General features: G+C 44.4%; 1 protein-coding gene across 1 annotated transcript in view; it reads right to left on the bottom strand.

Annotated features, from left to right (window-relative positions):
* The window catches only part of LOC129699151 (low-density lipoprotein receptor-related protein 1-like), an 877,455-nt gene that overhangs the window by 788,781 nt on the left and 73,334 nt on the right, over positions 1–15,340 (bottom strand). Inside the window, exon 4 of the mRNA XM_055638819.1 lies at positions 3,574–3,763. Within this exon, the coding sequence (XP_055494794.1) occupies positions 3,574–3,763 (190 nt within the window). The remainder of the gene's footprint in view (positions 1–3,573; positions 3,764–15,340) is intronic.

Here is a 15,340-nt window from a genome sequence, read left to right on the forward strand (position 1 = left end):
CTCCCATTGCACCCCCCCCCTCCCATTTCCAAGCCCCTAATCATCTCAGCATCTCTCCTGTCCAAGATGTGAGTTACTGAAACAAATCAAACCATCAACAGGTTTATTTGTTTGTAAAAAAACATGTTGACTGCAACCATAATCTTTGTGGCTGTTTTTCAAACTATCATTTGAATAGTTTACATTGTATTGTTTTGCAATGCTAGCCAGCAGTCTCATAGTACAATCAGAAAATATTCTGACAGTGTTAAAGCAGCTATTGGTGTCTATGGATTGATATTACAATTGTGGGATTAAAAAATGCTATATAAGAAATGCTAACTCATTTAACTTGGCATCATGTTTGGCATGGGCACCGTGGGACAAAGAGTGTTACTGTGCTGTACAGTTTTATGTTCTATGTAGTAGATGCAGATGGAAGGGGCATAATGGCCTTCATGTAAAGGAACGAAGATATGCAAATATTTATGCTGCAGTATTCTAACCAGACATTGAAGATCAAGGGATAGGTGAGTTTTTTTTTGTTGAATCATATACTCAGGATTAATTAAAGGTACCCTTATTATAGTTGCATGTTTCTGTCATCAGAGAGTCAGGTTTATGACCTCCAAATCAAACACCTTCCCTGGGACGCGCAAAGGGAATCTAATCCCCACATGACCTTGATACATCAGTTGGCATCAGAGGTTGTTTTCATCTCCTTCGCACAGAATTCGAACATGAAATTTAGATATAATATCTATAGCTTATTTTCACTGCATCCCAACCTGCAGGGAAGCATTGAAATGTTCACCTTCAACTCGCACTCGGTCATTTTATATATACACTGCAACTCCCTCAGCCCGAGCTTCGCACCAACACTAATGATATCCTCTGGGGTGTAACTAACTGCATTGATTTTTTGCAAATTTTAATAAAAACAAAGGAAATTTTCATGAAAATTGGGAACTTGTTATTCAACTAGTATGTGCCTGGAGATCAGAGATCTCCATAACTATTGAGAATTGGATAAAACATCAAAAACATATTTTAGTTTAGTTTAGCTACACTAACCAATTGTTCAGCAGTCACGCACACAGTGATGGGAATACTTAGTTTGCACATAGAAAATTGATGAATATATACACACACAAGTTCATTCCATTCCTATGTTAATGTACAATAGATTTATTTGTTGGAACCTAAACTGAGCAATACAAATTCATCCAAGGGATGATTGGTTTTACTTTGAATTCCAAATTCAGTTTTAAACTATCATAACATTTCATAATACTGATGGAGGTAATTTGACCAATTATTTTTGGGTTAGATCTCAAAAAAGTGATACATTTTCATTCTTTGCTAGTTCCTTGAATCATTTAAATTGATATTTATATATAATATCCATTGTATATATAATATAGTTTCCATTGGATGGTTTCAAGTCAAATGTTCTTGGTCCATCTCATCATGTTCCTTAATGAAGATTGGATGATTTTACTGTCATCACTGTTGCTCTCATTATTTTGGTGTTGATCTTAAAGCGAGAGCATCCAACCAACTTTATGACCAGTTACATAAATGTTTCCAGGCTTAACTTTGGTAAGACCTCTTGGTTTCTATTGGATGGTTTCACGTCAAATTAGGGAGAAGTACATCGCTCTAGTTTAACCTCAACTTCAAATATACATCATAGACAACAAATACTTCAACAATCCTGTGAACCAATACAACAAAATACTGCAGGTTGGCTGGATGGCTAAAGCCAAAGAGAGGCAATAAAGGGAGCTTTTTCTGGTTGACTGCCAGTGACTAATGGAGTTACGCAAGGGTCGATGCTGGGGCCATTACAATTCGCGTTGTATATTAGTGATTTGGATGAGGGATTGAAGGCTTTGTGGCAAAGTTTGCGGCTGATACAAAAATAGGTGGAAGGGCATGTCGTTTAGAGAAACCAGGGACTCTGCAGAAGGACATGGACAGGTGGGGAGAATGGGCAGAGAAGTGGCAGATGGAATATAGTGTAGCAACCTGTGGAGTCAAGCATTTTGGTAGCAGGAATAAAGGCGTAGACTAATTTCTAAATGGGTTGAGAATCCTGAAATCAGAGGTGCGAAGGAAGTTAATCTGCAAGTCGAATCAGGAGTAAAGAGTGCTATGCTGGCATTTATTTCAGGACGGCTTGTATACAAAAACAGGGATGAAATGTTGAGGCTCGATCAGGCGCTAGTAAGGCAACATTTGGAATGTTGTGAGCAATTTTGGGCACCATACATGAGGAAGTATGTGTTGGCTCTGGAGAGGGTCCAGAGGAGGTTTACAAGAATGATCCCAGAAATGAGTAGGTTAACATATGATGAGCGTTTGTCGGCACTGGGCCTGTACTCACTGGAGTTCTGAAGAATGAAGAACCTCATTGACACATACTGAATAGTGAAAGGTTTGGATAGAGTGGATGTGAAGAGGATGTTTCTACTCGTGGGAGAGTCTAGGACTAGAGGTCAAAGTCTAAGAATTAAAGGACTTTCTTTTAGGAAGGAGATGAAGAGAAATTTCTTTAGTCAGAGGTTGGTGAATCTGTGGAATTCTTTGCCACAGAAGGTTGTGGAGGCCAAGCCAGTGGATATTTTTTAAGGCAGAGATAGATAGATTCTTGATTAGTACAGGTGTCAGATGTTATGGGGAGAAGGCAGGAGAATGGGGTTAGGAGGGAGAGATAGATCTGCCATGATTGAATGGCGGAGTAGACTTAATTGGCCAAATGGCTTAATGTGACTCCTATCCCTTATGACCTGATGACCTTATAATCCAGTGACAATGTAGTGTTTACATATTCACCCCTACGAAAGAGACGTGCTCTATTATAGTTTAATTACAAGCATTGTTGTCAGTGATGTTGGCTTTCGAATTCCTTTCCACTGTGAGAGGTACTGCAAATGCAGAATTGGAATGTGTTCTTGGTCACATATGTTACATACATACCAGAGTAATAAAACACATAGCCAACCTGTGGTCTTTTTCATTTCAACAAAATGAACTTTCAGAAGTGCATTCAAATATGCATACGTAACACCACAGGTCCATCACAGATTTTCTGGCACCTTTCTGTCCATGACCTGTTTTTGCCACACAAAAACATGTCATGGACTGAGAGGAGTCCAATGGTACCCAAGCGGTAGGCCTAGGTCATCAGGGAGCCAAGATACTAGCCTGCAAAGTCGACCTCAGAAGTCGGCTATGGGAACAGATCTGCCGGTTCCAGACGGGCCGGAGTTCCTGAGCTTTGGCTACAGGGAGTAAATTTGTCCCGGCGATCAGCCATGGAAGTCTTGACGAGGTTGAGATTGGCCACCTCACCTGACCTAGGTGCCACATTTTCGAGGGAGAGTTCCAGGGGAGTATTTCAAGTGTGCTCTCATAATTTTATTTTGTCCGGATTAAAGGAGTTTCGGGACCACCAGTTGTCAGACACTTGACCGTGGACACGTACCAAGCAGTAAGTATGCATAATTGATGATACATTTCTAACTAACAGAAAAGAACAAATTCTGAATGCATACAACCAGATAATATATATAAAATATAAAGGCTTACCCAGTGGTTGTCTTAGTTTATGGTAGACATGTACAACTCCACCGTTCTCCAGTTTTGCAAGTGTTTGGACATCCGTGCCATTGAATCTGTTTATTTTAGTCACGCTTACTTTGTATTTTGCTGTGAAATTATCCAAGTTGATGGCATATATGAAGTTTTCAAACATTGTCAAACTGTAGAGATGTCTAACCTGCAAATAAAATGTGATTTAACATTGAAATTTGTTCGGACATCATTGCATAAATTATTCATGTCCATTTTCAGATTAACAACACACCTCTTTTGTATGACCATTACCACTGGAATGATTAAGTTTCAAGTATGACTACTGTATTGTGCAAAAACAATAATTAAAGAAACAAAATTAAATATGAAGTAGAAATGTTATTACAAAAACTGATTGATTTTATAATTCATATTTATTTATGCAAATGCAATTACTTCAGTATAATTGCCTATCAGAAGAATTGCATGACTAATTTCTGGAATGAAACAAAGTTTTGTGAAATTTCATATCAGCAATGCAGCCAATCTGTTCCCAGCAGAAGTAAATATAACTGTTCAATGAGAGCATGATTGAAGGCCACATTAATTCACTTATCATCTTTGGTACATGAGACAGACATTTGGTGCAACACAATTATCTCATTCCACACCTCCCCCCATCTCCCTCAATTGCCCCCCGCTCCCCCCTCCCCCCCACCCACGCCTTGAACATTGACTGTGGGCCTGCAAATTATTTTCTCCCAATTTCCTTTAACGTTCTTTGCTACCTGCCTACATAAAGCATTAAATGTGTCTTCCCTTTAACATGAATTATTTGACAAATATAGGAAAATTATCTCAAAAGGTGCCTGAAATAGATAAAGGGACTTTCAACTATTGATCTTAATTATATGGATACAAGAGAATGGAAAGGGAATAAAATAGTAAGATTAAACGAGAACTTACCAGTTTGAAGTTTGATCTGTATTTTATGAGGAGTTACGATGAGGGATTACGTGAAGAACCCGTTCAGCACGCATGCACGGCATACTTCAAAGCAGCGGTGTGGAATCACAGATAGACACAGTTATTGAAGTAAACATAGTAAAGATAAGGAGACATCAGTTTATGAATTTGACCCATATTATTGAGGTTGGGAGCGGAGGGCACGTAATCCCTCATCGTAACTCCTCACAAAATACAGATCAAACTTCAAACTGGTAAGTTCCCGTTTAATCTTACTATTTTACTTCGGAGTCACGTGAGTGATTCCGTGAAGATTTCAAAGCTCTGTGATTTCAAACCGTGTAACAGTTATTACTACATCACTGCCGAAGTCTTTGAGGGAGGAAGTGTGTTATCGTAATCAACCAATGAAACTGTTTGTAGAAAAACACAATGGTATTTTTTAACAATAACAACAAAGAAATTAAAATTGCTCCCCTGGGCTTAAATTAAATATTTGCAGTCTGGAAATCTTTCCTGTAAATAAAACAGGTTTTGCCAATGGCTTATTATAAAATTTCTGAACGGTCTTTCCCCCCCATCATCCTGCTGTAGCCAGGATGTGGTTTATAGGGAGTTAGATGTGGCCCTTGTGGCTAAGGGGATCAGGGGGTATGGAGAGAAGGCAGGTACGGGATACTGAGTTGGATGATCAGCCATGATCATATTGAATGGCGGTGCAGGCTCGAAGGGCCGAATGGCCTACTCCTGCACCTAATTTCTATGTTTCTATGTTTATAGGCACGTCCATTCTTTTAGCCGTCGATGTGGATGCTGCCCTGGTGGAATGAACTTTGTACATGTTAGTTTTTATCCCAGCAGCTTTTAGCACCTGCTTGAGCCATCCCGAAATGGCTCGTCACCCGACCATAAGGTTTTTTATGACTGACCCACAAGGCTTTTCATCTCCCTCGAATATTTTGGTTGTGTCTATGTAGGATAATAGGGTCATGGCACATAACCGTGTTGCTGGCGGGTAAGCGCGGAATTCCATGACTGGATTAGGTGTTCCTGGTCTGCTCTGTTTGATCATTCCCTGGACAATGACAGAGATCTGGTCTGGAGCTGTGAGCATGGTGTCCAGTCGCAAAAGGTGTAGTGACTGGACCCTCTGTGCAGCTACAAGTGCCATCAACATGAGTGTTTTGAGTATAGATGGTTCCAGGTTGAGGGATCTGGCTGGTGGCCATCCCCTGAGGTATGTCAGGACCACACTGACATCCCATATTGGGTGTACCTTGGTCTAGGGGTTTAGAGTTGTAAATACCCTTCATTAGTTTGACCACCAGCTGGTGGGACCCCATGGCCTGTTGTCCTGGAGCTGGTTTTGAAATAGACAGGCAGGGCAATTCTAGCTGTGTTGATGGCTCTGTAGCTGAAGTCCTTCATCGTGGTGAAGGTTCACCAGGAATTCCAGTACGTTGGTAACTGTAGCAGTTGAATAGGTGGTCCCTGTATCCAAGCAGTACTTCTCCCATTTTTTGATGCTGGACAAGTGCTGTTTTTCAGTGGATGTTCGGAGGGATGCTGACATGGTGTCGACTGTTTGTTATTATAATCCCAGTCCCAGAAGTGGTTTGTGCAGAATCTGCAACCCAGGAGTTTGATTTTTTTTCATGACACGTGTGGCTTGTGCCTGACACTGGGTGTTAACAACTCTGGGTCTCTGGGGAATACCATCGGAGTTTCAACAACCATGTCATGGAGTATTGGGAACCATGACTGTGTAGGCCAGTCGGGTACTATCAAAATACATGAAGCAGAGTCCATTTGTACTGTGCGTAGTCCCCGACTGATGAGGCAGAAGGGGGGAAATGCATAGAAGAAGAATTTCCCCAATCCAGCACGAACGCATCTACCGCTGCTGCCTCAGGGTCTGGCTCCCAAGCGACTTACATAGGTACCTGGTGATTTAGCCTCGACGCAAATAAATCAATATCTGGCGTGCCATATTGCTTGATACCTTTTGTGAAAAATGTTTGGGGGTTTTAACATCCATTCGATGTTGTCATTAAATTTACGTGACCTGGTGTCTGCCACTGTATTTAGCTTACCTGGCAGGTAAGTGACTGATAGCCAAATATGTCTTTGGACACACCATTGCCAAATTGTGTTGACCAACTTGTCGCATGATACCGATTTTATGCCACCCCTATGGTTAATGTAGGCCACCACCATAGTATTATCTATTTATAACCATACATGCAAGTGATGCATATTTATGCATATGCTTTTAAACCATAAAAGTCACCCAACATCTCTAGATAATTAATGCCCAGTGTAAGTGGTAACGATGATTCTGGGTTAGTCCATCTACTACTTGTGCTGGATATAGAGTTTATTTGCTCCCCAGTCTTGAGCACTGGCATCTGTTTGGGTAAATGACGTAGGGTTAGTGATGATAATAGGCTGAAACTATGTCAAACGTTTTTTGCCCACCACTGTAGTTCTGATATTACTTCAGTGGGTAACTTCATGAAACGATCATAATGACCTGTATGTCGTTTTTGGTACAAAAGTCCGAATTATGTAGCCGGAAATGCTGCTACCATTTTCCCAATTACTCTGTTACTTGTCGAGTAGTTGGTAGTTTGTTGACCATTAAATTGTTGCATGATTGTGCCAATTCAACTATGTTGTCTCTTGGCATTGTTACAGTCACATAGACTGAATTAATTATGAAGCCCAAGAAGTCCATGATAGAGGATGGCTTCAACTTAGATTTATCTGGATGTAAGACAACCCCAGGGTTTCGAATAACTGTTTGGTAGCTAAACAGCTAACAAAGTCAAATTCGTGGTCTTGCCTACCATTTAGGATATCATCAAGATATGCCATGACAATATGTTTTTGTCTTCTGAATATTGCCAGAGCTGGTTTTAGTGTCTGGGTGACACTCTTGGGCTGATGTGAGCCCATTGGGTAACGCTTTAAACTGCTATAGCTGTCCCATCCAGGTAAATTTCAGGTATCTGCGATGATCCTAGTGAATGGTACTAAATAGTAAATATCTTTAAGATCAATGCTTGCCATGAAGTATCCTTTGGAATTTAGTTATTTGGCAGTAACAACTGGTTCCATTTTGAAATGTATATACTTAACAAACATATTTAGTGAAGTTAAGTCAATGATGATGCGACTTCCACCATCTTTTTTGGGTTTAGTGAATATATTTGATATGAATTGCAAGGGTTCAGGTTTTCCCATGATACCCTTTTTAATTATTCTCACCAGTTCAGCTTGTCCCTCTTGTTTCTTTAATGGAGAGGGGAAAATACCCTCTGGGGTGAACGTTGACCTGGTGGCAATTTTTCTAGTATGAATTGTATTCACTAATGCCATTGAGTATATACTGATCACTCGTGATAGACTCCCATGTGGTAGTATGCTGGTAGGAACCAGACCCACCTACCTCCATGGTTATGGGTATTCTTCTGTTTCCTGCCGGTCCAACTAGTGTTGCACGCCGTCTGACGTGGCGGTGACGTTGGGGGGTGGCACATTTTCCATGGGGTCCGCTCTGGGCCCTGGTCTAAAGAAGACTTTCGGTGATAGATGCGGACCCCGAGCTTTCATCAGTCCGATATGGTAGACATTGATGGATGCGATAGGGTGCTGCTGCGTAGGTATTACTGTTTTTGGTTACTCGTCCCGGCCATGCCCTCATGAGCCGAAAGTTTTGTAAAACCTCTTGCATGCCTTCATATGCTTTGTGAGGTTTTTTCCACAAAGAGCAGTGGGTCTGGCTCAGTGGCTGGGGTATGCATAACCCCGCAATGTAGGATTTTATGGCAGGTCTTATGACTTGTTTACGAAGGTTGTGGTCTCTCCGTATTTGTCCATGGAACGAGGAGAAAAAACGATGTGATGGCTGTCGTCAGGCTTTTAACGGCCTCCTGCAAGTGGGGTTTCCACGTAGCAGCTCTTCCTGTTCCTGCACCCATTGCATACTCCCGAGATCTTCAGCCATTGCCCCTGTTCTTGACCAGCCCAGTCCTGGTCACCAAAGCTATCCTTTGAAAAGGAGGAAGCAATGGACAGTGCACAAGGCACTGTGGAGGGAGTGCCTGACCCCCTTCTGCGAGAGCGCCCCTCCTGGGGTGCACCTCGCTGGAGCTCCTGCTCCAAGAGCCGCTACATGCGGCTCAGGCGGCTGTATCTCCCCCGCCTGGGTGGAGAGACGTCCCGTCCGATAAGTCGGAGCCACCGGCCGGAAAGCCTCCTCCTTGGCCTGTACATCCAGCCCACTGCTCAGGCCTAACGGGGCTGGGTTCGGTCACAGTGTCGGGGTAGCGGACCGCCCGGTAAGCGGTCCTACCGCATTGTTGCTGCCCCCGCCAGATGAAACGCTCCTCCGTGAAGTCGAGCGAGGGCAGGTCTGTGCAGGTGGCTGTCTTTCCTCCCGGGCGGGCGGAAAGACGTCCCATCCGATGAGTCGGAGCCACCGGCCGGACGCCTCCGTGGTGTTACTTCCAGCCCGCTGCTGAGGCGCTAGCGGGGCTGGGCTCGGTGCAGTGTTGGGATAGCGGAGCGCTAGGTTAGCGGTCCTACCGCCTTGTCCTAGCCCGCGATGGAAAACGCTCCTCCGTGGAGTCGAGCGGGGACAGGTCTGTTCCGTTGCTGCCCCCCCAGATGGACGCTCCTCCGTGGAGTCGAGCGGGGGACAGGTTTGTTGCAGAGCCTTTCTTCTCTGCCGGACAGCAGAAGGCTCCCCGTGAAAGAAAACTGATGTCAGCTTACCTGATGGTCCGTTCTTTCACCTCCATAGCGGGAGAGCCCGACTCCCGCCTGCCGCTATTGCTCTGCTGGACGTAATGGCCCCGCATGCGTGCTGAATGGGTTCTTCACGGAATCACTCACGTGACTCTGAAGTAAAATTTGCAGGAACAGGATATGCTATCGTGAAGTAAAATAAGTGTTTCTGTTGCTCATCCTCTTTCTTTCCCCAATCTTAAAAAAAATAATGTTTGTTCAATGAAATAATGCATCTACTATCAGGATAACAGCTGAGAGATAATGGTCTAAACGCTAATCTGAGTGTGCAGCCCAGCAGTAAATGCTCCACAAATCTCTATGGACGTTAAAAAGGATGGGTTTCAACTAACATTTTGTAAGTGAGAACATTGTTCTTTTTATAGTACGTGTGCAGTGGGGCTGACTGGAGGAATGGCACTCCCCACAGAACAATAATTATGTGGAATCAGAATATGGTTTGGTTACTCACTTTCAGCCACTGGAACTGCCCTTAAATGACTTTGATAAAATACAGGTCCACCACCAATTTTCCAGAAACTGGAGGTCCAGCCCCTCCTTTAATCTGGACAAAATTACGAGAGTGCACTGGAAATTGCCCCGGAAATTCCCCCTAAAATGTGGCGTCTAGACCAGGTAAGGTGGGCAATCTCCACCTCATCGGAACTTCCGCACCTATCGGCAGTCCGAATTTTCTCTTTCCAGTCGGGACTATGGAACTCTGGCCGAATATAGCAGAAATATTGCCACAGCCGACTTCCATAGCTGGACTTTGCGACCGGTATCTCGGTCTCACAGCAGTCTAGCTGGACCGTTCTAGTACCATTGGAATCCTCGGAGGCTGTGACCTCCATTGGTCTGGCAAAATGATTAATCCAGATAGGCTCTGGAAACAAGAGTGCTGGAAAATTGGATAATAATCTCTATTACATGTGGTTTTTTCACATATAATTTTTTTTTTCTTTGTACATTTTAGAACAATTTCCCAAATTTTATAAAATCCCCCTATGAGAAATTTACCAGTATAACTTAGAAGGTGAATTTTAAAGAAGCCACTCAGTAAAAAGTTTAGTTTTTAGTTTAGAAACACAGTGTGTAAACAGACTCATTGGCCCACCAAATCCATGCCGACTAGCGATCCCCGTATATTGGTTCAATTTGAAACAATTGGAACAATTTACAGAAGCCAATTAACCTACAAGCTTGCATGTATTTGGAATGTGGGAGGAAATTGGACAACCCCGGAGCGGCTCCACACAGTCACAGGGCAAACAAGCAAACTCCATACAGACAACCACTCATAGTCGGGATCTAACCTGGGTCTCTGGTGCTGCAAGGCAGCAACTCTACTGCTTTGCCACTCTGGCCAGCAGCGGCCTCTGCAGTCTGTCCGCGTTTTTATTATTTTCTGTCTGTGTTTTAATGTAGTTTTTGTTATTTTTTGTGTGTGGGGGGGTGGGAGTGGGGGAAAAACTTTTTAAATCTCTCCCTGCACTGGAGACCCGACCTTTTTCTCGTCGGGTTTCCGTTGTCGTTGAGGCCGCAACGAGGAGCGGCCTCCAACAGGAGGAAGCCGGGGACTCAGGTGCTACTCACAGTCGCCGTCGCGGGGCTGGCCGAGTCCGGAGCGGTTGGAGCGGTGGAGCTGAGCTGCTGCTGCCGCTGCTGCTGCTGCTGCTGCTGCTGAGTCGGAGGCTGCTGCTGAGTCGGAGGCTGCTGCTGCGGGTCTGCGGACAGCGGCGCCGGGAGCCCGCGGATCCCTGGAGAGAGACCGCTTTTCGGGGCTCCTGCAACGGCGAATTCTCCCGCCCGAGTTGCGGGGTCGAAGAGCTCCTGGAGCGGGGCCTAACACCATTGCCCCGCGCGGCTGGAACGGCCGCGGGACTTTACGAGCGCACACCGGGGGCTCCAACACCAAGACCCGGTGTGCGACCTCGCACCACCCGGCGTGGCTTTAATGGCCGCGGGACAATCGCCATCGCCAGCCGGGGGCTTTGACTTTGACTCTGACATCGGGGGGGGGAGAGTGCAGTGGAGAGATAAGTTTTTTTTGGCCTTCCATCACAGCTATGTGATGGATGTTTATGTAAAATGTAATTATGTTGTGTCTGGGTCTATTTGTGTGTAATGTATGGCTGCAGAAACGGCATTTCGTTTGGACCTCTAGGGGTCCAAATGACAATTAAATTGACTCTTGACTTGACTTGACTCTTGAAATAACAATTCACATAAAAAATACATGTGTAAGAAGGAACTGCAGATGCTGATTTAAACCGAAGATAGACACAAAAAGCTGGAGTAACTCAGCAGTACAGGGAGCATCTCTGGAGAGAAGGAATAGATGATGTTTCAGGTAGAGACCCTTCTTCAGACTTCATGTGGAGGTGGCATATGTCTTGTTTGCCTTTGCAGATTGGGACATAGAATATAAAATTTGAGATGCTAATCTGCAACTTTGGAAAATGCTGGTTAGAACACACTTGGATTATTGTGTTCAGATTTGTCTGTCACATTCGAGGAAGAATGTGGTTCCACTGATGAGAATACAGGCAGTTTCACCAGGACGCTGCTTGTTTTAGAGGAATTTAATTATGGCAAGAGATTGAATAGACTGGGCTTGTTTTTCCTGGAACAAAAGAGGCTGAGGGATCACATAATTACATTATAAGAATGCCAGATATGGTAGAACTGTCAGAATATTTTCCTAATGGTTGGGGTATCAAAAACAAGTAGGCACTGGTTTAAGGGAAGGAGTCTTAAAAGTTATTTGAGGGAAATGTTTTATTTCCACACCAAGAACGATTGTTATGGCGTCCTCGCTGCCAGAAGCGGTAGAGTTAGATACAAGCACTTATGTTTAAGATATATTTAAAGATGGACTGAAATAGGCAAGATACAGGAGGATATGGATTTAGTGAATCCAAATGGGATTAACGCATATGGGCAAAAAGGTTAACATGGATGTGGTGGGTCAAATGGCCCATTTCTGTCCGGTTCAATCTCTGACTCTATAACCTTCCCAATGAAGATATTCCTCCTCATCTCAATCTTAAAAGGATAGCCTTAATTTCTGAAATGATGTCCCCTTATACAAGATTCCTCCACCTGAGATCATTTCAGCATCCACCCTGAATATCTTCATTACAAACTAATCTATATTACTAAAAGTCTGATCTTGACCGCATTTGGCCCACTGCGCTGCGATTTCCGAGAGAACACCGACACCTACGGCTGTCATTTTTGACCACCTCGCTCAGAGCCCATGTCTGTCTTCCTGGACCAGAGGACTTTCCCCATTGATGAAAAATCAGAGAGATATTAATGGGTTTTTTTAAATCACCATTCTCTCTGCTGCCCCTGCTGGAGGGAGGGGGAGGGACTATCGAACCAGGAAGTGGTGTGCCTCACTCAGTCTCTGCAAGATGAAGGTCACTTCGCTCTGAGCTCTGAATAACACTGAACACATGTCTACTCAACTGTGAGTGCCCTTAATGTGGTTTGAAAATGAATATATGGTTGGTTTGATGTAAAAATGCACTGCCTGCAAATGGTTGTTTGGGGGGTTTGGGTTGAAGTCTCTCTCTCTCTCCTCTCCTCTCTCTCTCCCCACCTCCCCCCCCCCCTCACTACCCCCCCCCCCCCCCCATCTCCCCCCTCCCCCTCTCTCCCCCCCACTCCCTCCAACCCCCTACCCCCTCCCCCTCCTCTCCCCCCCTAACTCCCCCCCCCTCTCTCTCTCCACTCTTTTTCTCCCCCTCCTCCCCACCCACCCCTCCCCTAAACCCCCCTCCCCCCCTCCACACCCCCTTCCCTCCACCCTCCCCTCTCCCTCCCCCTCCCTGCTCCCCACCTCTACCCCCCCCTCCCCTCACCTCACCCCCCTCTCAGCACCCCTCTCTCTCCCCCTCACTCAGCACCCCCTCTCTCTCCCCCCTTCTTCCCCCTCAGGTCCAAGGACCAAGGAGCTCATTGTAGACTTCAGGAAGTCCAGAGGCGGCACGCACACCCCCATCCACATTAACGGGACGGAGGTGGAACTTGTTTCTAGCTTCAGGTTCCTGGGAGTCAACATCTCCGATGACCTCTCTTGGACCCACAATACCTCTACTCTGATCAAGAAGGCTCATCAGCGTCTCTTCTTCCTGAGGAGACTGAAGAAGGTCCATCTGTCTCCTCACATCGTGGTGAACTTCTACCGCTGCACCATCGAGAGCATCCTTACCAACTGCATCACAGTATGGTATGGCAACTGCTCTGTCTCCGACCGGAAGGCATTGCAGAGGGTGGTGAAAATTGCCCAACGCATCACCGGTTCCTCGCTCCCCTCCATTGAGTCTGTCCAAAGCAAGCGCTGTCTGCGGAGGGCGCTCAGCACCGCCAAGGACTGCTCTCACCCCAACCATGGACTGTTTACCCTCCTACCATCCGGGAGGCGCTACAGGTCTCTCCGTTGCTGAACCAGCAGGTCAAGGAACAGCTTCTTTCCGGCGGCTGTCACTCTACTCAACAACGTACCTCGGTGACTGCCAATCACCACCCCCCCCCCGACACTTATTATTAATTATTCAAATCGTTTGCTATGTCGCTCTTCAAGGGAGATGCTAAATGCATTTCGTTGTCTCTGTACTGTACACTGACAATGACAATTAAAATTGAATCTGAATCTGAATCTGAGGTGCTGTCAGTATGATATGTGATTACAGCACATGTTGTGGATGCAATGCACAGCAACCACTGTGCACTGGCAGTGGAGGGAATTAATATTTAGAATGGTGAATGTTGTGTCATTCAAACAAGCAGCTAGGTGTGGGATGATTTCAGTTTTCAAGAGTGATGTTGGCTCTAATGTGTCCTTATAGTGACAATATTGCATTCAGGTCCAGTTGATTTTCTGGTCAATGTGCATCACACTGCCCCTACACTTCTCCAAGACAAGCATACCCTTCATAACTACTTTTGTGTTTTTCCTCCTTGCAATAAACTCAAAGACACTTTGACAAATGTTCCTTCCTTATTCCAAGTGCATTCCATATTTATGAAATTGGTTCGATAAAAGGCAGAGTGATTGTTCAAAAGTAATTACTGCTCTACTAGGGAAGCACATATCATATTACACAAGAATAACAATTTCAGTGGCTATTTTGCAGCAGGAATGTTGCAAAGAAAATGTGTAATGAATGCATGCAAAGTAAGCTTGTCCCTCCACAAGTTATTATTGAAACCACTGTTAAAAGTTCTGATTTGGTTGATTAGGGATGCCAGGATCTGATGAATTTACTGAGAGGATTATTCAGTCTCTGTGGTGTACCTTCTCCATTTGCATGGAATTTACAATCCGACACTCCCTGTTCGAGATCCAGGAACAGTGAAGTTATCAAACTGTTGAAAACTCAATCGGACTGAAAGATGCTTAGGCTGTAAACCATGAAGTAATTATTTTAAAATAACCTCGTGCTTGACCTTTGGTTCCATACAAATTTTAAGATATAACAATGCCGCAAACTAACAATTTCACTATCATTATATCTTGAATGTATGGCTCATTCTGTGAATACTGGTGTTCTTTGTTTTCATTTGTTTGGTCATAAGGAATAGGAGTAGATATAGGCCACTTGGCCCATCAAGTCTACCTCTGCCATTTAATCACAGCTGACCTATCTCTCCCTCCGAACCCCAGCTTCTTGTTCAGCTTCTTCGGAAAAATGTCTCATTGTTGCATTAGATACACCAGATATTCTCACAGTTCTTCACTTCAATTAACAATTTATTATGAACGAATGTGTACCTAATCAAAAATCCCTAATAAAGACTCTCCTAGTGGCGGCATGCTGTAAAGGTTGCAAATTTGTTTTCTCCCTTAACTTTTAACTTTTGCTAACCACTCTTTCAATGTTACTTGTTATTACTTGATTTCAAGGCACGGTCTAACTTTTCTTAAAGTTGATACTCGTGTAAAGGGTGGAGACAAGAGGGAAAGGATCTTCTCCAATGAAGGAGCATGGGGAATGCACAGCTTCTGACTGAT

The sequence above is a fragment of the Leucoraja erinacea genome, chromosome 7, assembly GCF_028641065.1.
Source record: "Leucoraja erinacea ecotype New England chromosome 7, Leri_hhj_1, whole genome shotgun sequence".
In the NCBI taxonomy this organism is placed as follows: domain Eukaryota; kingdom Metazoa; phylum Chordata; class Chondrichthyes; order Rajiformes; family Rajidae; genus Leucoraja; species Leucoraja erinaceus.